Genomic DNA, 27743 nt, shown 5'->3' with positions numbered 1-27743 from the left:
TGTTTCCCACTGCTCATTCACTTAACACTAGTAACACAACCTTTTTCTTGGCTCTGTGTTTATGCAACACGCGTACGCAGTGTTGGTGTGAGACGCGGTGAACGTGCGTAATTTAGTCTTAATCCAAAATGGGCGACTGCGCCTCCGCGAGGTGCTTCACTGTGTGCGCCATGTTAAGGTGGCTGTGCTTGTGTGTGGCAATATGTTCTTGAAAATGAGGGATCATCACACTGCTGGATGGTGGGATTACTTGCAATGACATCACTTGAACAAAGTGGGGAATTTTGGGGGCAAAAGACTCGAGAGGAGGCGAGAGGAGTCTTCTTCTGCGGAGTGGCACTCTGCGCACAGGCAATGATGGATTATCAACAAAGGTAAGGGCACCATGTTTCTAATACGCCAGCGATTAACTCCAGCAGCACGAGAGCGCCGCTGCAGCTCTGTTGTGGCTGAACTGTCACTGTAGGCCTGATGTTTACATTACTGAGAATGGGAAGATCAGTCTGAAAAAAAATGGCAATTATCCAAAGCTTCTTCTTCTTCTTCTATCTTTTCTTACACTAGTGTGATATTCCCAAACTAGTTGCTGACGTGTGTTTAACCCGTGACATGCTGCAGCTACAGACCCGATATCTGCGCTAAAATGAGTGAAAACTACCCTAGATGTTGCAAGTTTGAGGCCTTTAACGAGGCGATGTAACCAGGAGGCATTTCTGCTGCAAACCAGACTGGGATGATGGTGATGGTGGTGGTGGTGGTGATGATGATGATGATGATGATGATGATAAGGATGATGATTGACTTACAGGCCCCATCCTACCGCTGAGACACGCTTTTCTTAAAAATCTAACTCTATCCACCTTCTACTCTTCTGATGGACTTAATTCTGCTTTATGCTGTTTTGGTATTGTCTCATTTTATTGTTTTATTCTTAAAAACGAGTCGGAATGCTTTCGGGTTGACACTGCGCCGCCTCGTTGACTTGTTTTGACTTTTTTATATGTTAATCTTTTATATGTTAATCTTTTATACTTTTGGACAAATATTTGTTGTGATTGAGGCAATTTTGTGATTCTAGCAAAAACTACGAAGTCCATGATGACCACGGTAAACACATTTTTGGGTTTCCGGCGCCTCTGCAGCAGATTTCTGTGTCTATCGTGTTTGAGCCTGCGGGTTTAAAACACTGAAATAAGATCAGATCTAGTAAAAACATGGAATTTTCTTTTCATTTTGTCTTTTATGTACAGTTTTATAACCTGTGGGCTTGTTTATTTGCACTTTCCTAAAGCCCAGCTGTGTGTGTGTGTGTGTGTGTGTGTGTGTGTGTGTGTGTGTGTGTGTGTGTGTGTGTGTGTGTGTGTGGGGGGGGGGGGGGGGGGGGGGGGGGGTTGCGGCCTGTTAAAGAGGCGTTTACTTATTATTGAAGCCAGACATTTAATATGTTTTAATTAAAACATTTAACTTAAAAGCATTTCTAAACGGATGTTGTCAAAATAAAAAAAAGCAGATTTATATCAAGAGCGAACTGGATCTCAAATGAAAGCGAGACGAAAAACTGAATTGTATATTTATATGTGGGTACACTTCCCCCTTATGTATGTTTAGTATGATATATTTATATATATCCTACAAATATTTGTTTTTCTGTCTAAGTCATTCAAAACACTGAAATACATTTAAAATGCACATTATTTTAACAACAGTTTCTTTTTTCGTTATTTGTTTTTCATTCATTATTTAAAAGGGGGACTTTTCTAAAAGCGGAAGCTACTTAAAAAGCTAGAAAGTCTTTATGGAATCAAAAACATCATTCATAAATTATAACATAATAGATAGTAGTATTTTGTTGCAAGAAAATGCTGTAAAATTGCACAATTAACTATGAAAAGGGTTTTTACTGCGGAAAGAGACAGTTCATTTGAAGGTTATTATAATACTAATTGAGACGTAATAGCTTCTAATAGAGTTAAACAACGATAATAATAATAATAGTTCCACTTAATTGATGAACTTAATTATTTTTAAATGCAGTCATTGCAAGGTGACTGAATCCGGATTCAGACTTGTTTCACACATTTATACTCACGCAGCTTTTTAAAAACGAGGAACTAGTTTCCACATTATCAGGCCGGGTGAGGAAGGTGATGATGAGGATGAAGGTGATGATCTGTGTGGAAGCGCGTGTCCTCCCTCGTGACCTCTGCACGTCATCTTCAGTCCCAGTTGGTGTTGAATCAAAAAATCAGGACGAGCTCGCGTCTTTTAAAAAAAGAAGAAGCGTAAAACAACAACATTATTAGTGACGCGTTTAATTTCTGCGTGGATTTGGATTAATTGATACTCATCATTAGGATTGCTGGCAGCTGCGTTGAGAAGACAGTGTTTGACTCGTGCGTTTATTATATATTATTTATTAGTTCAAGATGGAAGTGAAGGTTAGAGGAAGAGGAGGAAAGAGAGGGGGCCAGAAATCTGTGCGTAAATGGAAATAATGCGCAAAGTGTTTGGCATTTCGTTGCGATGTTGTTCTTTCTTTTTGCATCGTGTGCGTGCGTGAAAGTGTGTGTGTAAAAGTGTGTGTGTGTGTGTGTGTGTGTATGAGAGAGAGAGACAGAGAGAGAAGGAGAGAGAGAGTTTGTGCACGCGGGCTTGTTTATAACGGGGGGGAGAAGTCCGTCTGCTTTATTGGACTCTATTTGCATGGAACGAAGTTATTATACAAACAGTTGTTCTATATGTTGTTCTTTAGTGTTGATGTGTTTCTATGAGTCGCAGCCTCTCTCGGAGTGCGTGCGTGCGCGCGTGAGCGTGCGTAAAGACCGACAGGCTCGAGCGCTTCGTTTCGATTCAGCGGGGACCCCTGCGCGCAACAAGAGCCCCCCATGGGTGCAATAGTGCAAGCGCAGACGACGGTGATTGGCCAGAGGTTGATCAGCTGGTACACTTCCCCTCTGTGTTCAGTGGCACCTCACAACCCCCCCTTTCAGCAAAAACCAAATCTCGGATAAAGTAATGGCAAAACCACTTGGACTATAAAAGACAACAAATCATATTCCTCCGGAGTATATACACCCCGTTGTCCACCCAATGAGTTCCTATTTTGTTAACTCAACTTTTCCCGTGTCTCTGCCGGGAGGACAGGACTCTCTCCTGGGTCAGATACCGTTATATTCCTCGGGATACACCGATCCGTTAAGACACTACTCCAACGCGGCCACATATGGAGCAGCCAACATGCAGGAGAAGGTTTACCCGGCGTCCTACTACCAGCAGACGGGCGCAGCGGCCGCGGCCATCTACGGAAGGGCCGGCGGCGGAGCGCCCTGCGACTACAACCCGGTCGGGACTTTCTACAAGGACGCGGAGGGCTCGTGCGCTTTCTCGAGCCGCGACGAGCAGCCGCTGTTTGTCAGTCAGGAGCAGCGCAAAGCGGAGTGCCCGGAGCAGGCTGTCAGTATGAGCAGCAGCCTCGACGACAAGTCCTCCACCCTGATCTACCCGTGGATGCAGAGGATGAACGCCTGCTCCGCCGGTGAGTACAAACTGCAACTCTGTTGTTGTCATGCAGCCTGGAGGTGACAGAGTCCTGCTCTCTGTGAGCTTCCTGAGCCTCACAGAGTGACGTTACCTGTCAGACGTGGAGTCTGGAGCTTCATACTCGCACTGATGTGTAATCTACTTGACGTTTAGAAACAGGAACGGAAAATAATTACACGATTACAGAGCCAAAATTAGAGTTTGAGATTATTGTGATTGCGCATACGAATCTCCATGCGCCTTCAGGGCTTTGGCTACATCATCACATACATACACGATCGCACGCGCACACACGCACGCACACACAGACTTGGCCTACACCCCCCAAGCTCCAACTTAAAGCTCTTTAGTGTCATTGCCTCTCCGGAATGGGTCTTTTTCAGTTTAAGTATCGCATACACTTTCAGCAGCGATTAAATGTCCAATTCAATTTCATTTCAGGCCTAAAATCTCAAAAAAAAGACGCTATACAAGCTCTGTCTATCAGTGCGCAGTCTGACTCTGGACTGTACATCCTTACTGTAATGTTAAAGAACAACACACTGCTGTCGTAAAGGAGAAAACACATCATGGGGGGGCACTTTTACGCACCAGGCTTCTTCCCATTGTAGCCTATACAAGACCTCATTTATAAGTTGTTTTTTTTGTTTTTTAATTTTTTAGAATAAAATGTATACAGGTAATTCTAAACTCAGTATAAGACGTGCCATCTGCATACTTACTGGAAATATAGTAACATTATACAATAGATTAAAACAAAATGAATACAAGCCATTTGCGCACCTTTTAGGAAGAGGTGTAATAATATCGGGAACAGTACCCACGATAAAGTACACTTTATTACTCTATCATAATTCCCTACTTCATCAACAACAAGATATAATATTTAAATGTTATTAGAGTGTGATTTGGAGCTAAATTACCACTTTATTGTATTTTTCAGACACACCACTACAGATTTCGAGTGCACTCTCAGGTAGATTTTTCTCCTACACTTTGGAAATTCACTCGAGACAAACATTTTATCATTAATTCATGATTTTTTTCTTTGGTTTTTGTTGTTTTGGTTCCAGGTCCATTTGGAAACAGTGGCCGCAGGGGCCGACAGACCTACACCCGCTACCAGACTCTGGAGCTGGAGAAGGAGTTCCACTTTAACCGCTACCTGACCAGGAGGCGCCGGATAGAGATCTCCCACGCGCTGTGTCTGACGGAGAGACAGATCAAAATCTGGTTTCAGAACCGCAGGATGAAGTGGAAAAAGGAGAACAAACTCCTCAATCCTTCAAAGACACCCGAGGAGGAGGAGCAGCAGGCGGACAAGAAGAGCTAAAAGGACACTGAATAAAAAGGCATGTGTGTGCGTGTTTGTGCGCACACTCCCAACATAAAATGATGTATTATTTCTTTGTAGATAAAGTGCTACAAATCCCAAGTTAGAGACGTGTAGAGTGACTTAAATTCGGTATCTGCACGGTGATAATGTCTGCATTAGAGGTTAAAATCAGGTCCTCCTCTGTTCGTCCTTGTGATCGTGATTTTATTTAGGGGACTATGCAAAAATCCGCCAAATGTAAATACTTTTTAGTGTTTAGTTTTTGACAATGTTGTTACCTCATTATCGTAGGCCTACTGAGTTTTATTACTGTTATTTTTATGATATTAAAAGAGGCTTTTTGTCCTTTACTGAACATCTTGTGGTGTTAGTTGTTCTATAATAGTCCTTTTAAGCTTGTTGTGCCATTGACTCTTCAATCTGTACAGATCAGAAATGTTATTGTTATTTATTGTTGTTCACCTTGTGTTCAATGCACCTCTGGATATTGTGTGCAATATTTTGTTTAGGAAATTGTACATAGAAATAAAGGCTTTTTGATGTATATTGGAAAATCTTGTGGCGTCATTTATGCTTAAAAAAGGTATTTTTTATTATTAGCAATAGTAGTGCTTATATTATTTTTATTGTTAGGGTACTGAGCTGCTTGAGTCTCAATAAACCTATCAAATAAGCCTTTACATTCACATAAAACCTGCGTAAAGATTAGAATAATTTCCTGTTTGACACTCCTAACACGTTAAACTGACGGCAGTGTGGCTGATACGTCTCAGTTACGTGCTACTTGAGCCTTTTGTGGCCTATATTATCAGCGCGTTACATAAATGATGGATGAGTCCAGGGCCTGACAGCGCGTCCCGGCGGGGCACTACCGCCTCTGTCCGGAAGATGGCGCTCTCTGCCTGCGCGGGTCTCGCGGCGCAGCGGGGTGGCACCATTGACTGGAGCCTAACGACCATTATTTCGTCATCATTTGTAACCATGGAGCATGAATTACCTCTTGAAGTCATCAGTGAGGATTTACGACTGGTCAACAAAGGCACGTGATTCCCGAACGCTCTCCCATATTTGGCCGCATACCTGGCAAAGTACAGTAGGGCTTCATTGCTTATAATTCATGATTGCATCCATAAATCGTGCAAGCACACAGGATTATAGCGACAAAGATCTACAAATCGAGGCTTTAAAAATCCAAGCAAATGAGCTCTTACTTTGTAAACTCGTTCTCAGGGCGCTATCCAAATGGCTCCGACTATCAGTTACTAAATTATGGGACTAACGGCGCTGTGAGCGGCTCCTTCAGAGACCCAGGCACCATGCACTCCGGGTCTTTCGGCTACAACTACAATGGCATGGACCTAACCGTGAACCGCACCAACACCGGCAGCCACTTCGGGGCCGTGAGAGAGGATGCCCGGGGATTCGCGCCAGACGCCCGCTACCGACAGACACCCAACTGCTCGCTCTCCTCCCCAGATCCGGTGCCGCCGTCGTGCGCCACGGCCAACCGGGAGCCGCTGGAACTAAAAAGCCCCTCTCCTCCTTCTGACCGGAGCTCGACCTCGAGCGGCAACAATCTCAACACTAACAACAACGCTCATTTCACGGAGATAGAGGACGCCACCGTCGCCTCAGAGACCGAGGAAGGCGCGCACAGCAGCGGCGGCTCCAGCTCGGCTCCTCGGGCGCAGCAGCACCAAGACCCCAGCGCCACCTCCTCCGCTCCCACATCAAACGATTGCCAATCACCACAAATATTCCCCTGGATGCGGAAACTGCACATAAGCCATGGTATATTTATTTACACATCTAATAATATTTAGTTCTGAAGGATGCCAGCGGACGGTGTGCCATAAATTTGTCAAGTGTTGCATGAGTGGGCAGCTCGGTGTGGGTGATTGGGGGAAAGAAGACGTTATTCGAAAAGTCTTTACGGGGTTGTTTGGGTTCAGGTTAACTGCCGCTGGAGCCTGAGATTGGATGGGTTGTGAAATGTGGATTTTAATGTGCAAGAGGCAGGCTGGCTGTCGGCAATAGCTGGAGATAAGAAAGGCAGCAATAACCGTGTGTGAGTGTTGTTATGTGTCGTGTTGGGTGCATGATTCCTCCCTGCTTCATTTCGTGTTGTGACCCCTCTGTGTATCCTCGTGGTGAAGCCACATTTAAAAGTCTGGCAGTAAAACCGTCCTTTGTTGTTGGTGTTGTTCAGTGCAGTTGCTAATTTTCTGGATTTTCTGCTAAATTGTAGATATGACTGGACCTGATGGGAAAAGGGCCCGAACCGCGTACACCCGGTACCAGACGCTAGAGCTGGAGAAAGAGTTTCACTTCAATAGGTACCTAACCAGGCGGCGGAGGATAGAGATAGCGCACGCCCTGTGTCTTTCCGAAAGACAGATCAAAATCTGGTTTCAGAACCGCAGGATGAAGTGGAAGAAGGACAATAAACTGAAAAGCATGAGTCTTGTAACAGGAGGCAGCGCCTTCCACAACTGAATAACTTTTGGGGGAGAGTAACAAAAAAAATACTAATAATCATAATTGAAAAAAAAACACAAGAAAAAAAAAGAAATACAAAAGAATCCATGAGTACTGTAAAGCTATTTGAAAGCGGAGCACCTTGCAGCATGCTATTGTGATAGAAAAAGAAGTATTCTGTCGTCTTAAAAATGCCATTTCTAGTTTCCTGTTGTTGTTCTATGATAGCTTAGATGTCCTATTTGGAAAAATAAGATGTAAATATTATTGGGGGTATTGACTGTTCATGCATTTGCTCTCTCTCTCTCTCTCTTTCTCTCTCTCCCTCCCTCTCTCTCTGTCTGTCTCTGTCTCTCTCTCTCTCTCTCGAAGGTGTTTCAACTTGAGCTCTTTATTGTGACTTCTTAACGGTCTAACAGGAGTAAATTCATTGTACAGTTAAAAAAAAAAAAGTTTCCAAACCATATGCTGCTCTTCATTGAATGTAAACCTCATGTACTCCGGGGCCATTCAACGCGCTTTAGTGGAAGTTTTACTGCTATTTTTGATGGTTATCTTGTGGCCAGATCCATAAAGTTTCAAGCCAGTGTGTAGCTTTAGGAAATTGTGTTATTATAATTATTATAATTATTATTATTATTATTAATATTGTTTAGAATAATTATGAGCAATGCAAATGTATTCAACCTGTCAATGTGATGAATTTTTAGTGCAAAGGTTATTCTGTGGATAGGCAGTGATGTGAGCTGTTTTCGCCAATAAGCTTTTTGTATTTGTAAGTGAACTCATAGCGCTTCAAAATAAAAGTTTCTCTCAATTGCTTTGTCTCGACTGTCATATCAATTGGAAGAAATGCAAAATTCAGATCAGTTTTATTGTTATTTTTTTGGTCAAAGCAGCTGCGTAACAACTTGTGCGTCTCCTCTGAGCCGAGTTACACTGATGATTAACTTGTTAGAAGTATACCAGTGTCACCAGAACAACAAAGATTTTAGGCGACGTTTTTTTTTTTTTTTTTTTTTTTTTTTTTTGGCTCTTTGCAGCAGATAATTAACAGAAATATCTAACTTTTTATTTCAAACTTACCTCCTCTGACTCTTCTGCAGCGAGATGCGTGTTTGCCTTGTGGGAAACATGTTGGTGATAAAATCCCCCCAAACACAAAGTGGCTTTGGCTTACAGGTACATAAGCAAAGGCTGAAGTTGAAAATCCCCTCTTACCAAAGATTGTATAGACCTATATTACTTACAGACTGTGAAAAGTCACGTGAGGTCCATAAAGTTGGTTTTATGGTTTTGGGGAGTAGACAATGTACTATATAATTCACAACCTTGAATGAAAGTGACGGCTTAACTGCGTGGATGGGACTGGAAAGGCTGGACTGGAGCAGGGGAGGAAACTGACCAGTTAGGTTTGGTTAGTTTAAGATGCTGCATGGGCAATTTGGAAAACAGCTTTCTATAAAGAAATACTGGGGCTGCTAGACAGTTTATTTTAAATTGTTAAGTTTAAGCTTCTGCTTCCTAACTAACTGCTGCTACAATTTCAGAAAAAAATGTTTTCAACATTTCTCCAACGCAGAAAAACTCCAATTATTTGACACTTTTTATGTTTTTTTTTAATTAAAACGTCGGGGAAAAAAAACGCTTTAAAGGCTCGTTTCTGCTCAACAATGTGCAGAATTCATCAGGGTTTCTCCCATTAAAATAAAAAGAAAGAAGACAAGTGATTCAATTTGCCAACACAAAAATGTTTTGTGGAAAAAAAACCCCGAATCTCATTATGAAATCATTTAGACTTAAAGATTTAAAGACTATTTGGAGGCTTTACGCAACGAACTTGAGCGAAGTCCTGAGGCGATTCATCCCGAACTGTCCCGAAGTCACCGCGCGGCCAAAGGTGAAGTGTCGGACATCCCTGAGCTGGACGCAGGCTCCACTGATTTAACATCTGGACATCTGCAGGCTATGTGTCTGCTGCTTTTCTTCTTCTTCTTAAACCTAATGACATTATCCCCAGAAAAAACTAAAAGGTTATATGAGACTTGTGCAATATTTTCAAAGTCTTTTCAAACTCATTTCAGGTGCAAAAAAAAAAAAAAAAAAGTTAAAACCAGTGGTGGGCTATATGTGTCCCAGACATTTTCCTCATATTCATAACTATTAAGTGGCAATTTAACCAGCGTAATGAGTATTGCATATTGATAGGGGTAATCTGTATCCATGAATAATTCATGGCGGCGGGGATCATCGCCGGGTCAGGAGACGATCTGCAGCCGCAGATGCTCCAGGAGGAGGAAGCGCGCTGCTGCCACACTCTGCACTGTCACGATGGGGGGGGGGGGGGGGAGTCGTGCTGTGTTGCACTCGAGATGATATACTAAATGCTTCTATTTCTTATATATTTCAAAATAAGATACTGCGGATTTGGTGCTAAATCAATGTAAAAAAACCAGCTGCGTAAATGGAACAGAATCCCCTCTTTTGTTTCCTTTACAGCGAGACTCGTTTTGAGTAACGTGGTGCGAGATGTACAGCGAATAAACCAGACCCCCCCCCCCCATAAAGCATTACAAACACATATCTTTAACCGTGTATGGGTCATCATTTAAATACTAAATCTATTTAATCACTGTTTACCGATGCAGCTTTTCCGAATGTGTCCCACAGTTAAATGTAAATGAAGAAGATGTGTTTCTTTTAGAATAAAAAAGGTAAAATAACATGTAAATAAAATTCTCGCCACATCGCACGTGGATGTTAACGCATCCATGTAATCATAACGTTGAACCACATGAAACTAAAAGTCCCTTTGAATGTGTCCAACATCTGGCCGGATGTGTGTGCGTGCAGTGGGGAGATGTAGTGCGGATGTGCTGCCAGCAGAGGGCGCCTCAGACCGGCCCGGCTGATGATGGATGGGTTTTTCCCTCGTCCCCCTTGCTCGGACTCTTATCATGTGGAGCATGTAGAGCAGAACACAGAAACACCAGTATCACTCCGGGCGTGTTTATTAGTTATCTCTGTAGCTTTGTCCAGGCTGAGTGGGCGGAATGAACCTTTAATCCGGGACACTTTGAGCTGATAGGGAAACTCTCTTTGGACAAGCTGCCTTTTCGTTTAGGCTGTTGATCAGATTCCTTCTCACTTTAATTCAGTTCATTTTTATTTATAGTGTTAAATCATACCAGAAGATATCTCAGGACGGTTTACAGAGAGAAGGTCTAGGTCCCACTCCATACACACTTTATTATTCCATAAAGCAGCTGTGTACATGAGTGCTTTGGTGCCATTTTCAGCTAGTTGTAGGATCCTTGTATTTCCATTTTTTTATACTTTTTAGTCCACCATTTCAGAGGCATCTTTTTATTCCACTACATTTATCTGCAGCCTGTATACTTTTAGATTAAGAAAGAGGAAAAATACAGTATTTTAGCCTGTGCCTTGAAGTTGACTCCAGAATACTTTGAGCCGAGAGGGAACCTCTCTCTGAGGGTGGAGCCGCCTTTTTGTTCAGGTCCTTGAGTCTGATGATCAGACTGGATTTCTATTATTCTAAAGCAGCTCAGAGGAAAGTGTATTCAGTCAACATCGAGTATTGACTACTTGAGCATTTCTATTTTATGATACTTTATGGTCTACTATTTCATACACAACATTTATCTGAAAGCCTGTTTCAGTGACTTTTCAGATTTAAAATTTTACATAAAAAGGAGGATTCCTTTTTTAAAGTTTAAAGATCACGCACTTCGTGGGTTGTGTGACCAGTTACAACGAGACCAACGATTCCCACTCAAAACCTCTCAAATTGTTTTGTTTAAATAACAAGATGAGTCCCAACGAGGTCAAATTATTCAATATATCACAAAAACACCAACGAGCAGGCCTTAGGAGGGGCCTGGCCCCGAGTTTGGGAACCCCTGAACTAAAATAGCTAACTGCAGCCTGAAGTAGTTCAAACCAGCTCCACCTGCAGCAGCTCCAGCTGTAGACACTCAAACACTCTCAGGGGACACCTCTCTGCAGAACAAGTACTTTTACTTTTGATACGTGAAGTGGTTTGTTTTACTTTTACTTAAGCAGGATTTTGAATGCAGTACTTTAGCTAGGGTGACCACCTGCTAATAAGCCCAAGGGGGGACAAGTGGTATGTTTCTGAGGACAATGTGGGACACTGCCTGGCGAAGCGGTGCCCCCCCCACGGGCAGGCTCACTAATACTGGTTTACCCATTCTCAACCTTGCATAGTATATTAATAATGCCCTATGCCCCTGAACATGTGTAACTGCTGATGTAAGCTCATGAATAGAACCGTGTATTTTCTAAATAAAGATTAATATTTTGAAATCTCATACAATTATTATAATTGACAGATGCACTTCCACTTCGATTTACTTTAGCTATTTAATTTTTTTTCATTACAATTTATTCACTTTAAATACATATATATAAAATTATAGGACTACAGGAATTGGTGCTCAACACACGGAACAGTTTAAAACTAAAGAGTTCTCCCAGTCTTCCTGTACCCACCTTCTCTTTTAACTGATGGTGGGGGGGTCTCAGACTGCTCAGACTCGGGCTCTTTTCTCCAGTTTTTGAATTGAGAAAGCGCGTTCCTAAAAGTCCCTTCCCAGTGTCTGGTATGCACGTGCCCGCTGTCATGACAACGAATCGGAGGGATTTTAACTATTGTCTGATAAAGACATATTCTGTACATTCTGGCTGATAGTGACGTTTAGAAGTCAGAGAGACTAAATCCGTTCAGATCACAGATCATCTCCAGTGTGTTGTAATTAAAATCAGTCATCAGATCGCATGTAGAGCACTTTGAGAGCTACAATTAAAACTAGAGACTGTTCCAGCTGATATGTGGGTCTGATTATTTATTAATCGGAATCGCACCATAGGTTAAAGTCACTTCCTGTTCTGGAATCGGCTGGAAACTGCCGACTTTACCGCAGCTTTTTAGTGTCCCCCCCCCCACCCCCGGTGCGGCCGCCTGCTCTGTCTACTTTACCGGCGCAGTTCATGTCAACGAGCCCATGTCGTTTGGCTGCCTCGGGTCTCAAGTATAGAGCGACCAACTTTTTTTTTGAGCAAGCATTGATTATGCGTGACACGGTCTCAATTTGCGGGACGGTGAACTGGGCTTTCAAACGCTGTGCGCGCACGCGCTACGCGGGACGGGTGGTCACCCTAACTTTAGCTTGTAATGGAGTATTTTTCCATTGGGGTCTTGGTACTTTTGCTTAAGTTAATAAGGTAAAAAAGAAAATCTGAATTCTTCTTCCACCAGAGCCTGAAGAGAGATGAAACTCGGTTATAATGACCACCAAGTTATTTAAGGTCATGTAGTTTTTAAATAGGCTATATCTGACCAAATTGGGATGTGTTTTTTTAGCATGCTTTATAATTCCTTTCTAAGCATAATAACAACTTCTGGGATGAAAGGTTAAAACCACTTTATTAAAGACGTATAAGCATTTGTAACGGCAGACTTGATGGCTAAACTGAAAGTAATAACCCCAGAGCATTTATAAATGGATAACCAACATGTATTACTGTATTATTACCTAACAGACATGGATACACAATGCAATGGAAATGGATTTTTTTTCACAACCTGGCAACCCAGAATGTGTTTTTGTCTCATAACGGATCTGAATGATTTAATAACATTAATAAAGCAGTTAATAGTAAGATATAACCCATTTATAAAGGGTGCATCATTAGAAAGAGATCCCTTACATATGATGACGTTTTAAAAAGGAAAAGCTTCCTTAATGTGGATGTTGTTATTTAGATGTTTAACAGTTTAAGGAGGCTGCAGCTGCTGTCCTCGTGCAGGCAGAGGCTGACAACCTGTCATCTATGTATACCCTGTAGATCCGAATTTGTGTAAATATAGCAGCAGCCACAAATTCGCGTCTTCGGGAGTATGTAGGTGATGCCACTTCACCTCGAGGGGAAGAGAAACACGAGGAGAAAACACTCATTGATTTCTGGGCGTCTGTACATATATTTCATGGCAAATAATGCTGCATATTTGGGGGTTTTCTGTTTTCCTCGTAACGTGCGTTTTCAAGTGTTGGAGCGTCCACGCGCAGAGCTGCAGGCCCTCACCAGAGTCCATGCGATAGTTGAAGTGTTCCCTTTTTCTCTCTCTTTTAGCTGCACATTACTGGAGAATATGACATCTGTGAAGGTTGCGGGACAAGCCCCTCAATGCGGGGCATTGTTCGGCACACCATTTATCTTCGTTTCACTGCACTTCGCTGCCTGTTTGGCCGAGGAGGAGTTTTACTTTTCCAGGGAAATGTGAGGAGAGATCCTCAACAAACGGCTCCAACAGGCTTTTACTGGACGGAGACTCTGGAGAGAAGATGAAAAAAGTAAGTTAATTCAATATTTTTATAACTGTGACGATAAGCAAATAGAGGGTGAGTTTGCTTTTGATTTGAGGGAATAATCCGAGACACTTTACTGTGAGCATGAGGCGAAAACAACCAGTAAATGAATTAATCATAAGGCACTTTAATGAGGTTTTAAGCAGATATAAATAAGGACATTTTAAGTGTTTATTGATGTAGCGTGTCTATAAACCACTTCTAACATTATAATTATAAGTCTTTCTTATGAAGTAGTTATCTGTGAAAGTAGACTCTAAACTATTTCATTTACCCCCTTCAAGTGTTTATTAATGTACAGTATCTGTCAGCTATTAAATTCTCCCACGAAGACTTTTTTTAGGTTACATTATTACAACATAATCTTCATACGAACTATGTTATAATTGATCATACACCCGCTTCAGGAGTTATATTTGATGACAAACACATTAATTACCGATTAATAACTACATTATAGTGTGTTAAAACCATTTGTTGCGTGTTTATATACTGTTTATATCGTATTTATTAGTTAAAATAGACTGATGATTTCTTACTGATTCTGATTTTGATATAGAAAATTTTCTTTAGTGTTTTTTTCGCTCTTCAAACCCGTTTGTTTTTTATTCAAACTGGAGGCCCATGTCATTTATCGTTATTATGATGCATTGTTTTACTTTATTGCTCATGTTAGCTGTGGGACTTTGCTTCTACTGTGGATTCGACTGTGTTTGAATTAATCCAGAGCTATAACTCCTCTCCAGTGGACACGTGGTTTCTGCAGCTAATTGACAGGGGAGGTTTGTCAGCAGGCCGGCAGGCTGAATGGAGGGGTGGGGGGGGGGGGGGGGGGGGAGAGGGTGGGGGTTACATGTCCATCACAGATCGACAGGCAGCCTGAAGAATGTGGAGCTCGCCGTGGTGATGGAGGCGGGATGTAAAGTGCAGCTCAGGGATAAAGTCCTATGTGAATAATAACTGTCCCACTGCAGGCCACACAGGGATCAAACAATAATTCATATTCACACTGTACACTAACTCCTCATGTCAGTCTGCATCTTCCTCTTCCTCTCTTTCCGGCTGCCTCATACATCACTGGAGGATTTAGAGGTTTTCTTAAGACAGCAGCACTTATCAGGGGCGGAGCCACGTGTGTAAATTTGGGGGGCTCAGCCCAGACATGGGTGGGTGGGGGGGGGGTGGGGGGGGACTTATAAAAAACAATGGCATAGTCTTGATTGTCATTGTACATCAGTGCAAAACAGGGGAATAAATAAATATAAAAGAGCCTCGAAAAGTCCCTATGAAATAAAAGTGGTAGGTTTTAAAGAAGTAAAAAAAGACTAAGTGAAAACCCAAGCAAGGCATTCACTTCACAATTCACAATTAATCGTTCAAACGCAAGTAGCATTACGTGCAGATGTTTTGGAGAGAACTGGTTTCTGGGTGTTTGTGTTTACTTGTCGTGAACAAGGTCTGGCCGAGGGCAGAGGTTCCCCCAGACAGGGTCCGGGGTGAGATGGATCTTTGCGTTTGTTCTGGGCTTTTCTGAGGCAGCGGGAGTTCACAGAATGAAAGACAGTAACAGAAAGTTTGCTCCTTTAATTTGCTGCTCAAACACAAAATTAAAGGAGTTTAAAACCCCTAAAAGATTTGGGGAATCCAAACCGCCCCAACATTATTCCTGATTTTCTTATATAGGTTTTTTTGTGAGAGCACTGTAGGCTATCAGAGAGATTTATGGTACTTATATGCAGTGGTAGGAGCAGCACTCAGGGCCTTTACTTAATTAAAAGTAGATATACAACAATCTAAAAGTACTTCATTACATGTTTGTTTTCTTGTACCTGGGGCCCATGATGGGCCCCTGATGGGCCCCTGATGGGCCCCTGATGGGCGTCCGTGGCTGAGCACACACAGAACCAGAGCTCAGACAGGAACTGATGCAAGTTTAAGTTACCAAGTACTGTACTTCAGGGCAATTACTTGATTAAAAGTAGACATACAACAATCAAAAAACACTCCAATACAAGTAAACGTCATGTATTCAAAATGTTACAAAAGTATAATCAGCAAAACAACGTATCAAAAGTAGAATAACTCATTATGCATTACATTATATTCTGTTTTTATCACAACAACAAATACTTTTCAATGTAGTTCGACAATGTGGAGCCAACTCGAGATAAATTAGGCTAATATGGTACCGCATCATCTCATATTTTATATAAAAGTAACTAATGAAGTTTCAAATAAATGTAGGGGACTATAGACTATGCAGAAAAGTAAATAAGTATATCAAAGTTGTACTAAATACTTATTGACATGCAGTGATTAGGGAGGACACAACATTAGAAACCTCTCTCAGTATAATGTATTACAATTCAACACCACAGCCTCCATAAAGCATGAGAGGACATTTCCAGAACTTAAAGCTGCTTAGCATGTCTTCATCAGCAGCATGGAGGAGCTCCGTCGTCCCTGTGGTCCCTGAGAGGGTCTGCCTGAGAGGGTCTGCCCGAGAGGGTCTGGCTGAGAGGGTCTGCCCGAGAGGGTCTGCCCGAGAGGGTCTGGCTGAGAGGGTCTGCCTGAGATGGTCTGCCTGAGATGGTCTAACTGGGACGGTCTAACTGAGAGGGTCTGCCTGAGAGGGTCTGGCTGAGAGGGTCTGGCTGAGAGGCTCTGCCTGAGAGGGTCTACCCGAGAGGGTCTGCCTGAGATGGTCTGCCCGAGAGGGTCTGCCTGAGATGGTCTGCCCGAGGTCTTTGCCTCTTAGAGGAGGTCTTTCCTCTCCGCTGTGGCTCCAAAAGCTGCTCCTGTTAGGAATTGTTGGGTCTTTGTTAATCATAGACCGGGGTCTACTCTAGACCTATACTCTTTCTGTAAAGTGTCCAGAGATAACTTACTGTTACTCTGTTATAATTTGACACTTTACATAATATTTAAGTGAGAACTGTTGAAACTACAGCGTCCATAAAACCCACAGGATGTGGCTGAAAGCTCCTGAAAATGTCCAGTAAGTAAGATTTATGTGAGTTTTCCTGCAGCATTCTGCACGGCGCATTGGACTGCATCGGTTTCAGTCATGTTCATCACTGAGGGACTATGTTTTGAGATCCATTTTACTTAATTTTTAAAAAATTAAACTAAATAAAAAGTCTCACTCTGCAACCTTTAAATCAAGAAGCTTACTACATAAAACTTTTATTTTTGGACACCACATATAGGTCTGGTCTCTGGTCCAGTTGTCTCTGGGTCGACGGTTGCACGACTCAGAGATCAAAGATGTTCATTTGCATTAATTAACGCTATACTCAGTTAAATATTACCTTTCAGAGCCAATCAAAGCGATGGAGCAAAACATGAAGATGAGACATCAAAGCACCGCCGATCGATCCAGTGCAGCAGTCTGCTGAGGGCCACATGGAAACCAAGCCGGGGCCTCATTAAGGAACTTTGTGATGGACGCTGCTGCTGACCACTGTCTGTCTCCTCTTCAGTGCTTTAAAACGACTCACTCACTTCAATTAGAAACAAAAACAAAGAAAATCTCATTACGGAAACAAGACGCAATGCACTCTGTATGTGAGTGTGTAGAAGACAAAACCACTCCACACTGGATCCGGAACGCTTTCTTTGCCCGGGCTAATTTATGGCATCTCTGCTGGCATCTAGAAGGGAGGTTTAAATTTATTATAAACGCGCTGGACACGTTCCCAGGACACAAAAATAAAGATGTCTGTGTGTTCATATCACTGTGAAAATACAGTTTCCAACTCGCCGTGTGTGGGTGATTCCAGTGGTGATGGGAAGCAGACCGTTTTCCTTATCTAAATCCACTTAACGTGGGCTTCAGTGCCAACATATTTCAGCCTTTTTCTTGCCTCTCTTGAGCCACCTTAATGCTTTTAGGGTTTCCACGCTGCTGTAATTGCCATAAAGGTGTCAAAGTAGACATTTATCCGTATGGAAAAGCGTCTCTCTTTTTTCTTTTTCTTTTTTTTTTTATTATCGCAGGGCCATTTCCATGTATGAAAGGGAGCTTGCATGATCAGCAGAAGGGGTTTTTCTTTTCACACACACACACACACACACACACACACACACACACACACACACACACACACACACACACACACACACGCGCGCGCGCGCGCGCGCGCGCTGACATTGTGTGCTGTGTGCAGGGCGGTGTGAGCTGCAGGAACCCTGTCCACTCTGCTTCACCCCGCCGGCACGCGAAGCCACATCACCATCAGAGCTGCTGCTTCCTCTGCAGGATTATTCTAATCTGGGGAGGTTGCTGTTTTTTTTTTTTTCCAAGTCAGAGCTAAGAAAAAAAAAAAAAGGTGAGAGGAAGCCTGCGTGTGTTTGTTTGCGCGAGGATTGTTCCAGTGCGGGATGAATGGAGGTTGTGGAGGTAATGCAGCCGCGGACTGGGTTATGTGTCTTTATGATTTACGAGCCTGACTCCAGCAGCCGCGGTTCAACCAGAGTTCAGAAAGCTGCATGCCTCCAGACTTTATTCTCTCTCTCTCTCTCTCTCTCTCTCTCTCTGCTTCTCTCTCTCTCTCTCCCTCTTCTTCTCTCTTCGCCCTTAAAACTGCTGCTAAATAATTCTGTTCTGTTGACTTAAATTTAATTAAGATATTGAATAGGCTACGGTGGGTTATTTCTGCTTCTTTAAATCGCGTTTAGTTTCAGTTCAGGGCAGAAACAAAAAAAAGCTGCAGCTGCACCACGGACTGTATTATTTTGTGTTTGATGGAGATGGATGGATGTTTTAGTAGATTGTGTTACATTTCATTTTTTTCCCCTCGAAAATGCTGCAGACAGGACCATCCATTAAGTGAATAATAGGCTGTTCCTTATTAATACGCACAGGCCTAGTGTAATAATGTAATCTCAGGAAAACACTATTTATAAAAAAGGGTAAAAGTAAGGTATTTAATTTTGTATTTTTATGAAATGTATTTTCTAATTTTGGGCCTTTGTTTATGCGTAGATTGATTATTATTTTTATATGTTCTTGTTGCCATTATTGTGAATATTTTTTTAAGACGAACAAAAGTCCTAGGAAATAACCTTGTTCTATAATCTAAAATTATTATATTTCATTTGTTTTAGCTGCAATTAAACAAAATAAGAAAAATACGATGAGCCTCGTTGTAGGCCAGTGAGGTCTACACTAATTGTTAGGGGTAAAGAAAAGGAAAAATGTTGAATTTCTGCTCAGATTTTACAAGCTCATCCTTGATTTGGTGTTTTCTCGAGGGTTTATTATCACGAACTCTGATTTTCTCCGTGGCCTCTCGGGCCTGGAGAGGCTTGCTATTCATGTCAGCATACTATTGAGTTGATAAGATGGATCGTGTGGTCTCCTCCCTGATTCTGTCTCCGTCTTTATTCTGCGTCCTCTCAGGCCCGAAGCTGCAGGGCTCTCTGGAAACCTGCCATGACATTTGGCTGCCAGCGCTCCGTCAGAGGGTCAAAGGTGCACATTTAATGGAAATGCAGAAAACCAGCGCGACCCAAAACCCCCAGAAGCACCACGACTTCTTCTTCAGCGAGTCCTTGGTGGAGGATGTCGGCGGGTTCGGGTGCGCAGCCGCACACCCACCACTGGCTCAAGTGGAGACGTTTGCGCGCGCGTTTCCCAGGAGGTCAAAACAGCAAAACCCCAAGTTCCCTGTGAGCAAAAAGATTTTCCCCTGGATGAAAGAGTCCAGACACTCAAGTCCGACTCCAGGCACGAGACTCGCAGGTCTGTAAAGACAGAGGCAGCAGTTGTTTTGAAACCAAGCCTTCTCATTAATGTCCACTGTTATTAATCGAGGAAATTATATTTTCTCCTTTTCAGTTTCAAAAGAGCAGGTAGATATTCATGAACTCAGGTTCAGGTTCATTTTAAGATCACATCATTTAGTTAGAATTTTAAAAACATAGTACTATTTTTTTTATAAAGGCCTGGAGTTTAAAACACAAAACAATTAAAATATCAGAAAAATTAGAAATATGTCAGTTTACATCCCTTCATTAAATAAAGGCTACCTTTTATAAGACCTTATGATAATCTGTCCTTTTATATATATATATGTTATTAATGTGTCTCATAATATTGATTAAAGGGAAAAACTCTAATAAAATGTCTAAAATCAGCCACTCAGTCCTACAACCGAGTAACTCTTGGTCACCATTTTGGAAATATCCCCCTATACATCCCATACTGTAACACTATAACACTAAAACACATACACCACCATACCTCTTAGTTAATTTCCTACAATCTTCTTTAGTATTTTTTTTATTCCTACGCTTATTTTCTATTTTTTTATTAACGTATTTAACTCTTATTCAAACAGGTTAGGTTGGCTGAGCGTGCGTGTTAAGTTTAACACAACAGAAGCATTTAATAAAACAGGAAAGTGAGAGTAAACAAGGTGCGGACTGGAATCAGGTAGAGAAGATGACTGAGAATAATAAAAAGAATTAAAACAAACCTCCCAGTCACTGCTTCCCCTCAGTCAATACAACCTGTTCAACCTTTCCCTTTTTTCTCCAACTGTTCGTCTCCACAGACTGCGCCGTCAACGAGAAGTGTCCAAGCGCGACCCCGCCGGCCTCCAAGAGGACGCGCACCGCGTACACGAGCGCGCAACTGGTGGAGCTGGAGAAGGAGTTCCACTTCAGCCGCTACCTGTGCAAGCCGCGGCGGGTGGAGATGGCCAGCCTGCTCAACCTCCACGAGAGGCAGATCAAGATTTGGTTTCAGAACCGGAGGATGAAGCAGAAGAAGGACGAGAGGGTGCAGGGCCTCGCCGCCACCCCCCCGTCCTCCCCCTCCGCCCCGGGCAGCCCCACTCTGTCGAGCCTGGGTTATGTCCATCTGGGCGGGGATTACCAGCCGGCCTCCCCTCCGCTCAAGTCCCAACAACACCTCCAGTCCCAGGCAGCGTACCCGGCGGAGTACTCCAAATATGCAGCTCCAGGCTTCACGCATGAGTTTAATGCGCAGCACGACACGCACACCACCTCACGCACAACAGACCCAAATGTGGATCTCAACGGCTCATTTTTCTCACTAAGCTGCACTCAGGACAGAATCATGCAAGCTCCAAAACTGACTCATCTGTAGCAGAAACATGTGATCTCCTCCACTCTCCACAAAACAACCTTCCATGTAATTTATGGAAGATCTGTCCTCATGCATGTAGCTATTTATTGATTTTATGATATATTCGTCTCAACTCGTATTTATTTGTATTTTTACACCATTATAAATTTTTCCCCAATTATAATGGGTTAACTTTCACGCCTTTTTTTAATATAGACATGCAGCCCTTTTTTAGGTTTAAATGTTCCTGCTGTTATTTCAGCTACATACATAAATACAATGTGTTGAGATTTCCCCCACCAGACTCTCCACAGTAAATACTCCTCTACAATATGACGACTGTAATGCAGCAAAAACGTTGAAATAAATGGCAACTTTCCTCGTTTATGGTTAAAAGTAGCCTATAAATTAGCACTTGAGGTCTAACACATCACATCAACTCTTACTCAATGACAGGGGATGAGTATGGATGTGTGAGAGGTTTTTTTTTTAAATTTTTTTTTTAAAATCTATTATATTTTAGTCTTGATGTTAAAAAGAAGCCAGCAGAAAAAGTCTGTATGGTTCTCAAATGCGTCTTTTGTTCTTATATGGGCAAAGAGGGCCACACAAGCTGTCAATCTGTAAAAAGAGCGCATGATGGATCACTGGATTCACTGCGCTGCTTTGGAGTCTGGCGACGAGAGGCCGAAGAAACGATTTGGTAATAAGCCAATTTAAGCAACATTTTATATACATACATACAAATTTCCCCGTCGTGGGATGAATAAAGTATAATCTAATCTAATCTAATCTAATTTACAGCGAGTTTTTAATGTCGATATTTTTCTTTCTCAAGTTTTAAAATGAAGCTAAATAAGTGCTCAACAAAAATAAATAAAACAGCATCCATTTTAAATCAAGACATTTATATGATGAAATAATACCTAGATGTTAATATTTTGTATTACTTGCTTTTAAGATAAAATACTTTATTGTCCCCAAGGGGGGAATTTAGCTTGGTCCATAGTGCTGCACATCAACTTAAACAATACAGCCAATAAAACACAGCAGTACACTAAAGACACAGTCAGGAATTGCACACAACACACATACTACATGAAACATAAGTGACCAGTTGGAAGTGACATACAACATGGAAATATGGCATAACATTTGACATCTTTGACAATAATAATGTATAATGTGTGTCCTCTTTTATAGTTTTTGGATGCCATTGTTATAATATTTATAATGAGCTACTTTTCATCTTATCACTGTTATTATGTTAGCCTATAGTCATTATTTTAATGTTTTTTGCCATTCATTTTTCATGATCAGCTCTGCTAACACTGTCTGAAACTGTGTCCTGATGTTTGTGTTCTTATCAGATGGATGGGTGAGTTTGATTGAAGCATTTGTCATGTAAATGCGAGCCATTTGATGGACGAGCGCGCAGACTTGACAGAGTGCTGGAGGTCCTTTGCCATTGGCGTTTAGCGGGTCACATGGTGTGTCAGGAAGGTGATATGAGGGTGGAAGGCAGTTTTACAGCTTTGACATACTACCTAGAAGGTTAGGGCAAAGGGAGCACCGATTAATGACTGCTCAGTCTTGATCAGTTGGGAACAAACAATAGGCCCAAGGATGAACTCCTACTTAGACTACCCCGTGTGTAACCGGGGTGCAAACATTTTCAGTGCCAAGGCCGGATACCACAACTTAAACCATGGATACATGTCGTCCAACTCGTGCGCAACAAGTGATAGTTACGCGCCGGACGGGCGTTTAGTTGCTTCAACTTCTGCGCCACACCAGACCCCGAGCCTCCCTCTGCACCCCCACCAGACACACGTCAACCTGGATCTGCAGTTTGCAACACCGGGAAACTGCATGTATGGCTCACCTCTGGAGTACGGACATCACCAGTACGGCCTCGCACCCGAGCAGGACCGAAGCTTCATTCATGCGCAAGTCTCCCCCCTCGGAACAAACATGGCTCCCTACACCGGGGACAGTTGTGGACCTGGAGTCGCAACAGGCAGCCAGTATCTACATTTTGGAAACGGAGATCAGAGGCAGCAAGAATATCCAGAAAGTGTTTACACAAGGTTACCGCCCCAAAGTAGGGAGAATGATTTGGACCATGTGGAGGAAACCTCTAAAACATTTGACTGGATGAAAGTGAAGCGGAATCCACCTAAAACAGGTTTGTTCATCCTTAGACAGATTTAAGAATAATAGACGTCTGAATGTAATTTTGACTCTCAGTACGTAAAAATACAATTCAGCTGATGTAATGAAGCCCAATTGTTCTATTTGGCAACTAATGTTTTGTACATGCTTCTATTCATTCTCACATGTCATATCATTCACAGCTCCAGCTCCATGACTTCCATGTTTTCATCCATTCACTCATCCATTTCTCTCCACAGCTGTCCACTCGGAGTTCGGGGTCCCCGGCCAGCACAACGTGATCCGCACCAACTTCACCACCAAGCAGCTCACCGAGCTGGAGAAAGAGTTCCACTTCAACAAATACCTGACGCGGGCACGGAGGGTGGAGGTCGCCGCCAGTCTGGAGCTCAACGAGACGCAGGTGAAAATCTGGTTTCAGAACCGCAGGATGAAGCAGAAGAAACGCGAGAAACTGGGCTGCGTTTTGGTTAACACTCCGGCACCTGTGGAGAAACTCTCCGGCCCTGACACTTCTCCAAAGGGAAAAGGAAAAGACTGTGAACCATGATGTGACTTTTGAAAAGAAACACACACACACACACACACACACACACACACACACACACACACACACACACACACACACACACACACAATGTGACTGTGGGGGCCTGAGCAGTTTCCACCATTAAAAAAAAATAAAAAACTGTGAAAAATGCATGTGGACTGTGAAGTATACAGGGTATGTCTGTCTGCTTATGTGCTTCTAGTTCTATGATTAATGATGAATTGGATTCTGAGAAACCTTATAAAATGTCTTTTAATCAGTTCTTGTATTTGTACCTTTGTTATCATAAGTCCATGTTGTTTTGTGTTGGAGCACTGAAGTACTCAGTGTCGTTTTTTGCACTATTTATTTACAGGGTATTGTCCAACAACTGTTGAGATGTTTTAGCGTAATAATAAAGTTTATCAAATGAGAAAAAAGTGTTTTATTTGCTGTTTATGTAAAAAGAAACTGGCCTGGCTGTAACAAATGCAGGTATAGGGTTTAGTCCAATGAAACTTTTGAAGTTTTGGAATTTTTTTAATTAAAAAAAAAAAAATATATATATATATATGTAATAAATTGTTGTAAATATGAATGTTTTTGAATCACAATACAAACTTCTTTCCTATATTCACTTCCATTAATATTCTCACCATGTCCCCTTGCATAATGTGACAAGAGGAATCTTTCGCAACACATGGGGTGGTTCCCAGTGACCTTTTCACCTCGAAATACCTCCAGGGGCTCTAAACATGACAACAAACTCCAGGGAGCCAGGTCTCACCCTTGATTTGTTATCCAAATTCTGCTTGGAGACAGCTGACACAGGTTGCAATGACATCCACTTGTATTTTACATAATTTGAGTTCTATACATTTTCATTAAACAACCACATTATCTGTTAAAATCAGAGGAACTAAGTTGCTACTTTAACATTTTAATGGTCATTGTGGCTTCGACCTCAAGATAAACGTTTGCCGGACCTGTCCACCTAGTGTCATCTGATGGTAAAGGGGCAGCAGTTTCAATATTTGCACTGGGTGTTAGGTTTGCACACACAGTTTCTGCCCCAGCAGCACTGGCCTGTTGGTGCCCTTCTTCCTAAAGCTGAGGTTCACACAGAGTTCAGGCACAAATGAATGCAGAGTCAATCTGTCAAGACACCAGAGTGGCTCGCAGAAGTCAACTCTAGGGCCTCTCATACCTTTTGCAGGTATTGCTTTTAATATTTAGACTAAAGACATTATAGTTCATTTAGTCAATGTTCTGGTTGATGCAGACTAAAAACTGTTCTAAGTTCAGGGCCTGTTAAAAAAAGACGTTTCTAGGAAATTGAAATCCGCAATCATTTGAAATACATCCGCATGAGTATGCAGTTCTCCCTCAACTACATTAAAAATGAATACAGTTCCACTAATAGAAGTTACAGTTGAAATACCATACGGCCCATTACTGTAAATTAGAAAAGGGCTCAGAGGTTTGTTGTCATGCGTTTTCTTTATTTAAAGCCAAAAGCTTGCAGAAGAGTCGCAAGGCCAAGGACTGGGGAGGTGACACTCAATATGGTGAATGGTGACAGATTCAAAAACAGAAAAAAGGAAAGGTGCAGAAAACAAGTGTGGGACTTCATTCCAGAGGTGTGATCCCTGCCATCTCTGTAGGCAATACCTCAGCGCTCCCAGCGGGCTCTCCATCTGGAGGTGTCAGAGTCGGTGCTGCAGCCAACACCACGGAGACAGATGCTCAGCTGGGGGAAGAGGAGGAGGATGTTTTTCACCTTCGGATCAGCGTAGCTCTCTTTGCCTTCTCGGTGAAGAATGTAGGGCAAGGAGAAGAGAGAATGGTTAATGGACACTGAGGGAGAAGAAGGACGATCATTTATGGTCGCAAAAATAATCACAAACTACGTGCAAACACCTGACTGCACAAACACGAGATCTGTTAAGACATACAGCAGCCATCCTCTTTCTCTTCGGATATCTTACACATCTTTAGCCGGCCCGCCTCCCTCTGCATTTTGTTTGAGATCAACCCAGTGCTGTTTGTACCCCATGCTGCTTGCAGTTGTTGCAGGCTCTTTTACAAGTCTATTGCCATGCTCACATCCTTGGTTTTCTACCAGTTCCTCTGTCGCATGTCACTCTGCAGGGTCCCGAGGCTTCAAAGAAAAACTAGATACAGTATTCATGGGATAACGGGGGGTTGGTCATCTGAGAGATGCCACAGAGGAGTCATTTTTTATTGCTAGTTATCAAACACAGCTAGTAGGTTAGCAACATATGATTAGCTGGTATACAAAACATACTTTAGTATAAGTAGGGCTGCAACTAGCGATTATTTTCATTATCGATTATTCTTCCTGTTATTTTCTTGATTAATTGTTTGCTTCACAAAATTTCAGAAAATAGTGAAAAATGTCCATTCCAGTTTCTCAAAGTCCAAGGGGGATGTCTTTAAATGTTTTGTTTGGTCCCAAACCCAAAGCTATTCCGTTTAATATCATATAAAACAGAGAAAAGCCATATATATCCATATGTGAGAGGCTGAAAACAGCATTTTCTGCCATAAATGCATAAAAAATGACTTCAACGATTAATTGATTATCAAAATATTTGGCGATTATGTTCATGTCAAACAACTGACCGATTAGTTGACTGATCATTGCAGCTCTACCGAGAAGACAAAGAGATAAAAGAAGCATCCGTTAAAGTGTAAGAAACAGAGCCAAACATTGACAATATTCTAATATATTTATAAACTGGAGCTTTTCATGAATAAAACCATCATGGTGTTTTATTATCAAAGGGGAGAAAGGCCTTCAATGGCTGACCAACACTGGAAAGTAAGAAGCAGAGCGGAAACTAACGATTATTTTCGGTATTGATTCATTTGCTGATTCTCATCTCGATTAGTCGTTTGGTCTGTGAAACATCAAATATCCTAGGGCCCAAAGTGACGCCATCAAATGTCTTGTTTTCTTCAACCAACAGTCTAAAATCTGAATATAGTCAACGTACCACAGTGTCAGACAATTAAAAGCAGCAAAAGTCTCACATTTGAGAAGCTGGAACCATCAAATGTTTGGCATTGTTGCTTGAAAATAATGAAATGATTAATCAAAATAGAAGAATTGCAGATTAATCTCGGATTACGTGACTAATTGTAGCAGCTCTCGTAAAAGGTACAAGCCGGAGACTTCAAGGTGCACACATTGATAGGTTAAAAGGTAAAACATGACAATGCATTTAGATATTCATATACTTATTACTATTATTATTATTATTATTATTAATTTGAATTAGCATTTAAGAAGGTGACAATGTGTTGGAAATCAGAAAAAAAACTAAAGAAAACCCTTTATTTATTTCTGTAGATTGTTGCCATTAGTAATTTAATTTCCACAGTTCTTTCACTGTTGAAGCCTTGTGGAGAAATGCAGCAGTTATGAATGGCACACTCTCCTCTTCCTTTGTCATGGCACTGAGGCTCTTTTTAGCCCAGCCTGGGACATATTTGACAACCATCCCCCATCCGGGTTTAGGCTCTATTGGATCTGGAAGCGCCAGCCGACCTGAAGCCCCGGCCTCCAGGGTCCCCCTGCAACTGCATCCTTTCCCCACTCCATCAGCATAGTAACTGAGAGAGACAAGTGACTTGGCCAGGGTTAACATCTTAATACTCCCTGGGATTGCCTCCAGGATCCAAATGGCTACCCCTAATAGTTTTCCTCCTCTGTGTGCCTGTCAGACCGCCATGACTATATGCCGTAAGAAAAACAAGACGAGCTGAGAGGCAGCGTAACGAAGCAGCACAATGAAATAATGAGGGGTGGTGAAGAAGAATCGAGCGCCCATGAAAGGTCTGGTGTAAAGATACAGTATAGGTCGGGAAGCAATGCCCGCCGCCCTGTCTGGATACTTTGCATGGGCAGGCTGTACACTTGAAATTAAACCGGCTTCTTCCTTTTTAGAGCCAAGAAGATGGGGGGGGGGGGACCAGAACTCAATCAGTGTCACGTCACATGGTTCAAAGCGGCCAATTCGATGGTGCCAGGAGGCTGAGAAATGCAAGGTGACAGTTCATTTTACCAGTGACAGTGTGTCGGTCTCGCTTGCTGGTTCTCCAGTCAATTCCCAGTGAGCAGTGAAGGTTGAGCGTTGCTGTAGACAGACAGCA

The 27743-nt window shown here is 42.2% G+C and overlaps 4 protein-coding genes and 1 long non-coding RNA gene across 9 annotated transcripts in view; 4 read left to right on the top strand and 1 right to left on the bottom strand.

Annotated features, from left to right (window-relative positions):
- Window positions 1–213: 213 nt before the first annotated feature.
- On the top strand, window positions 214–20966 carry LOC116670881 (homeobox protein Hox-D3). 3 transcript variants are annotated; one of them, XM_032501579.1, is made up of 3 exons: window positions 214–374; window positions 19169–19510; window positions 20325–20966. In XM_032501579.1, exons 2-3 carry the CDS (start codon window positions 19252–19254, stop codon window positions 20879–20881), a joined length of 816 nt encoding a protein of 271 aa, XP_032357470.1. In that variant the 5' UTR covers window positions 214–374; window positions 19169–19251; the 3' UTR covers window positions 20882–20966. The 3 variants fall into 3 exon arrangements, with proteins under 3 accessions (XP_032357470.1, XP_032357471.1, XP_032357469.1); XM_032501580.1 differs by lacking the exon at window positions 214–374 and adding an exon at window positions 13301–13749; XM_032501578.1 differs by lacking the exon at window positions 214–374 and having other exon boundaries at window positions 18231–19510.
- Window positions 2051–5420, top strand: hoxb6b (homeobox B6b). Of its 2 annotated transcripts, XM_032501582.1 has the most exons (3): window positions 2056–3535; window positions 4484–4516; window positions 4614–5420. In XM_032501582.1, the coding sequence occupies exons 1-3, from the start codon at window positions 3091–3093 to the stop codon at window positions 4871–4873; spliced, it is 738 nt and encodes a 245-aa protein (XP_032357473.1). In that variant the 5' UTR covers window positions 2056–3090; the 3' UTR covers window positions 4874–5420. The 2 variants fall into 2 exon arrangements, with proteins under 2 accessions (XP_032357474.1, XP_032357473.1); XM_032501583.1 differs by lacking the exon at window positions 4484–4516 and having other exon boundaries at window positions 2051–3535.
- hoxb5b (homeobox B5b) lies at window positions 5883–7403 on the top strand. Its single transcript, XM_032501581.1, has 2 exons — window positions 5883–6667; window positions 7125–7403. The coding sequence occupies exons 1-2, from the start codon at window positions 6076–6078 to the stop codon at window positions 7370–7372; spliced, it is 840 nt and encodes a 279-aa protein (XP_032357472.1). The 5' UTR covers window positions 5883–6075; the 3' UTR covers window positions 7373–7403.
- Window positions 20967–21383: 417 nt separating the features above from the next.
- Window positions 21384–23604, top strand: hoxb1b (homeobox B1b). The gene is made up of 2 exons (XM_032501577.1): window positions 21384–23048; window positions 23275–23604. Exons 1-2 carry the CDS (start codon window positions 22487–22489, stop codon window positions 23583–23585), a joined length of 873 nt encoding a protein of 290 aa, XP_032357468.1. The 5' UTR covers window positions 21384–22486; the 3' UTR covers window positions 23586–23604.
- A 1455-nt stretch (window positions 23605–25059) lies between these two features.
- LOC116670879 (uncharacterized) overlaps window positions 25060–27743 on the bottom strand; it is a 6959-nt gene continuing 4275 nt past the window's right edge. Inside the window, exon 3 of one of the 2 annotated variants that reach the window (XR_004327150.1) lies at window positions 25060–25370. This is a non-coding gene — a long non-coding RNA (uncharacterized LOC116670879). The other variant, XR_004327149.1, reaches the window with a different exon arrangement.

This window comes from Etheostoma spectabile, chromosome 21 (genome assembly GCF_008692095.1).
Source record: "Etheostoma spectabile isolate EspeVRDwgs_2016 chromosome 21, UIUC_Espe_1.0, whole genome shotgun sequence".
NCBI lineage: Eukaryota > Metazoa > Chordata > Actinopteri > Perciformes > Percidae > Etheostoma > Etheostoma spectabile.
The sequence above is the reverse complement of the archived record's forward strand: the minus strand, read 5'-3'. Positions and strand labels throughout refer to the sequence as shown.

Bases quoted from the DNA above. Each gene is read 5' to 3' on its own strand.
- LOC116670881 (XM_032501578.1), top strand. From the start codon at position 19,111: ATGGATCGTGTGGTCTCCTCCCTGATTCTGTCTCCGTCTTTATTCTGC. The intron at 19,511-20,324 runs GTCTGTAAAGAC...TCGTCTCCACAG, and splicing joins TCCAGGCACGAGACTCGCAG to ACTGCGCCGTCAACGAGAAG.
- hoxb6b (XM_032501582.1), top strand. From the start codon at position 3,091: ATGAGTTCCTATTTTGTTAACTCAACTTTTCCCGTGTCTCTGCCGGGA. The intron at 3,536-4,483 runs GTGAGTACAAAC...TGTATTTTTCAG, and splicing joins GATGAACGCCTGCTCCGCCG to ACACACCACTACAGATTTCG. The intron at 4,517-4,613 runs GTAGATTTTTCT...TTTTGGTTCCAG, and splicing joins GATTTCGAGTGCACTCTCAG to GTCCATTTGGAAACAGTGGC.
- hoxb1b (XM_032501577.1), top strand. From the start codon at position 22,487: ATGAACTCCTACTTAGACTACCCCGTGTGTAACCGGGGTGCAAACATT. The intron at 23,049-23,274 runs GTTTGTTCATCC...TTCTCTCCACAG, and splicing joins GCGGAATCCACCTAAAACAG to CTGTCCACTCGGAGTTCGGG.
- hoxb5b (XM_032501581.1), top strand. From the start codon at position 6,076: ATGAGCTCTTACTTTGTAAACTCGTTCTCAGGGCGCTATCCAAATGGC. The intron at 6,668-7,124 runs GTATATTTATTT...GCTAAATTGTAG, and splicing joins GAAACTGCACATAAGCCATG to ATATGACTGGACCTGATGGG.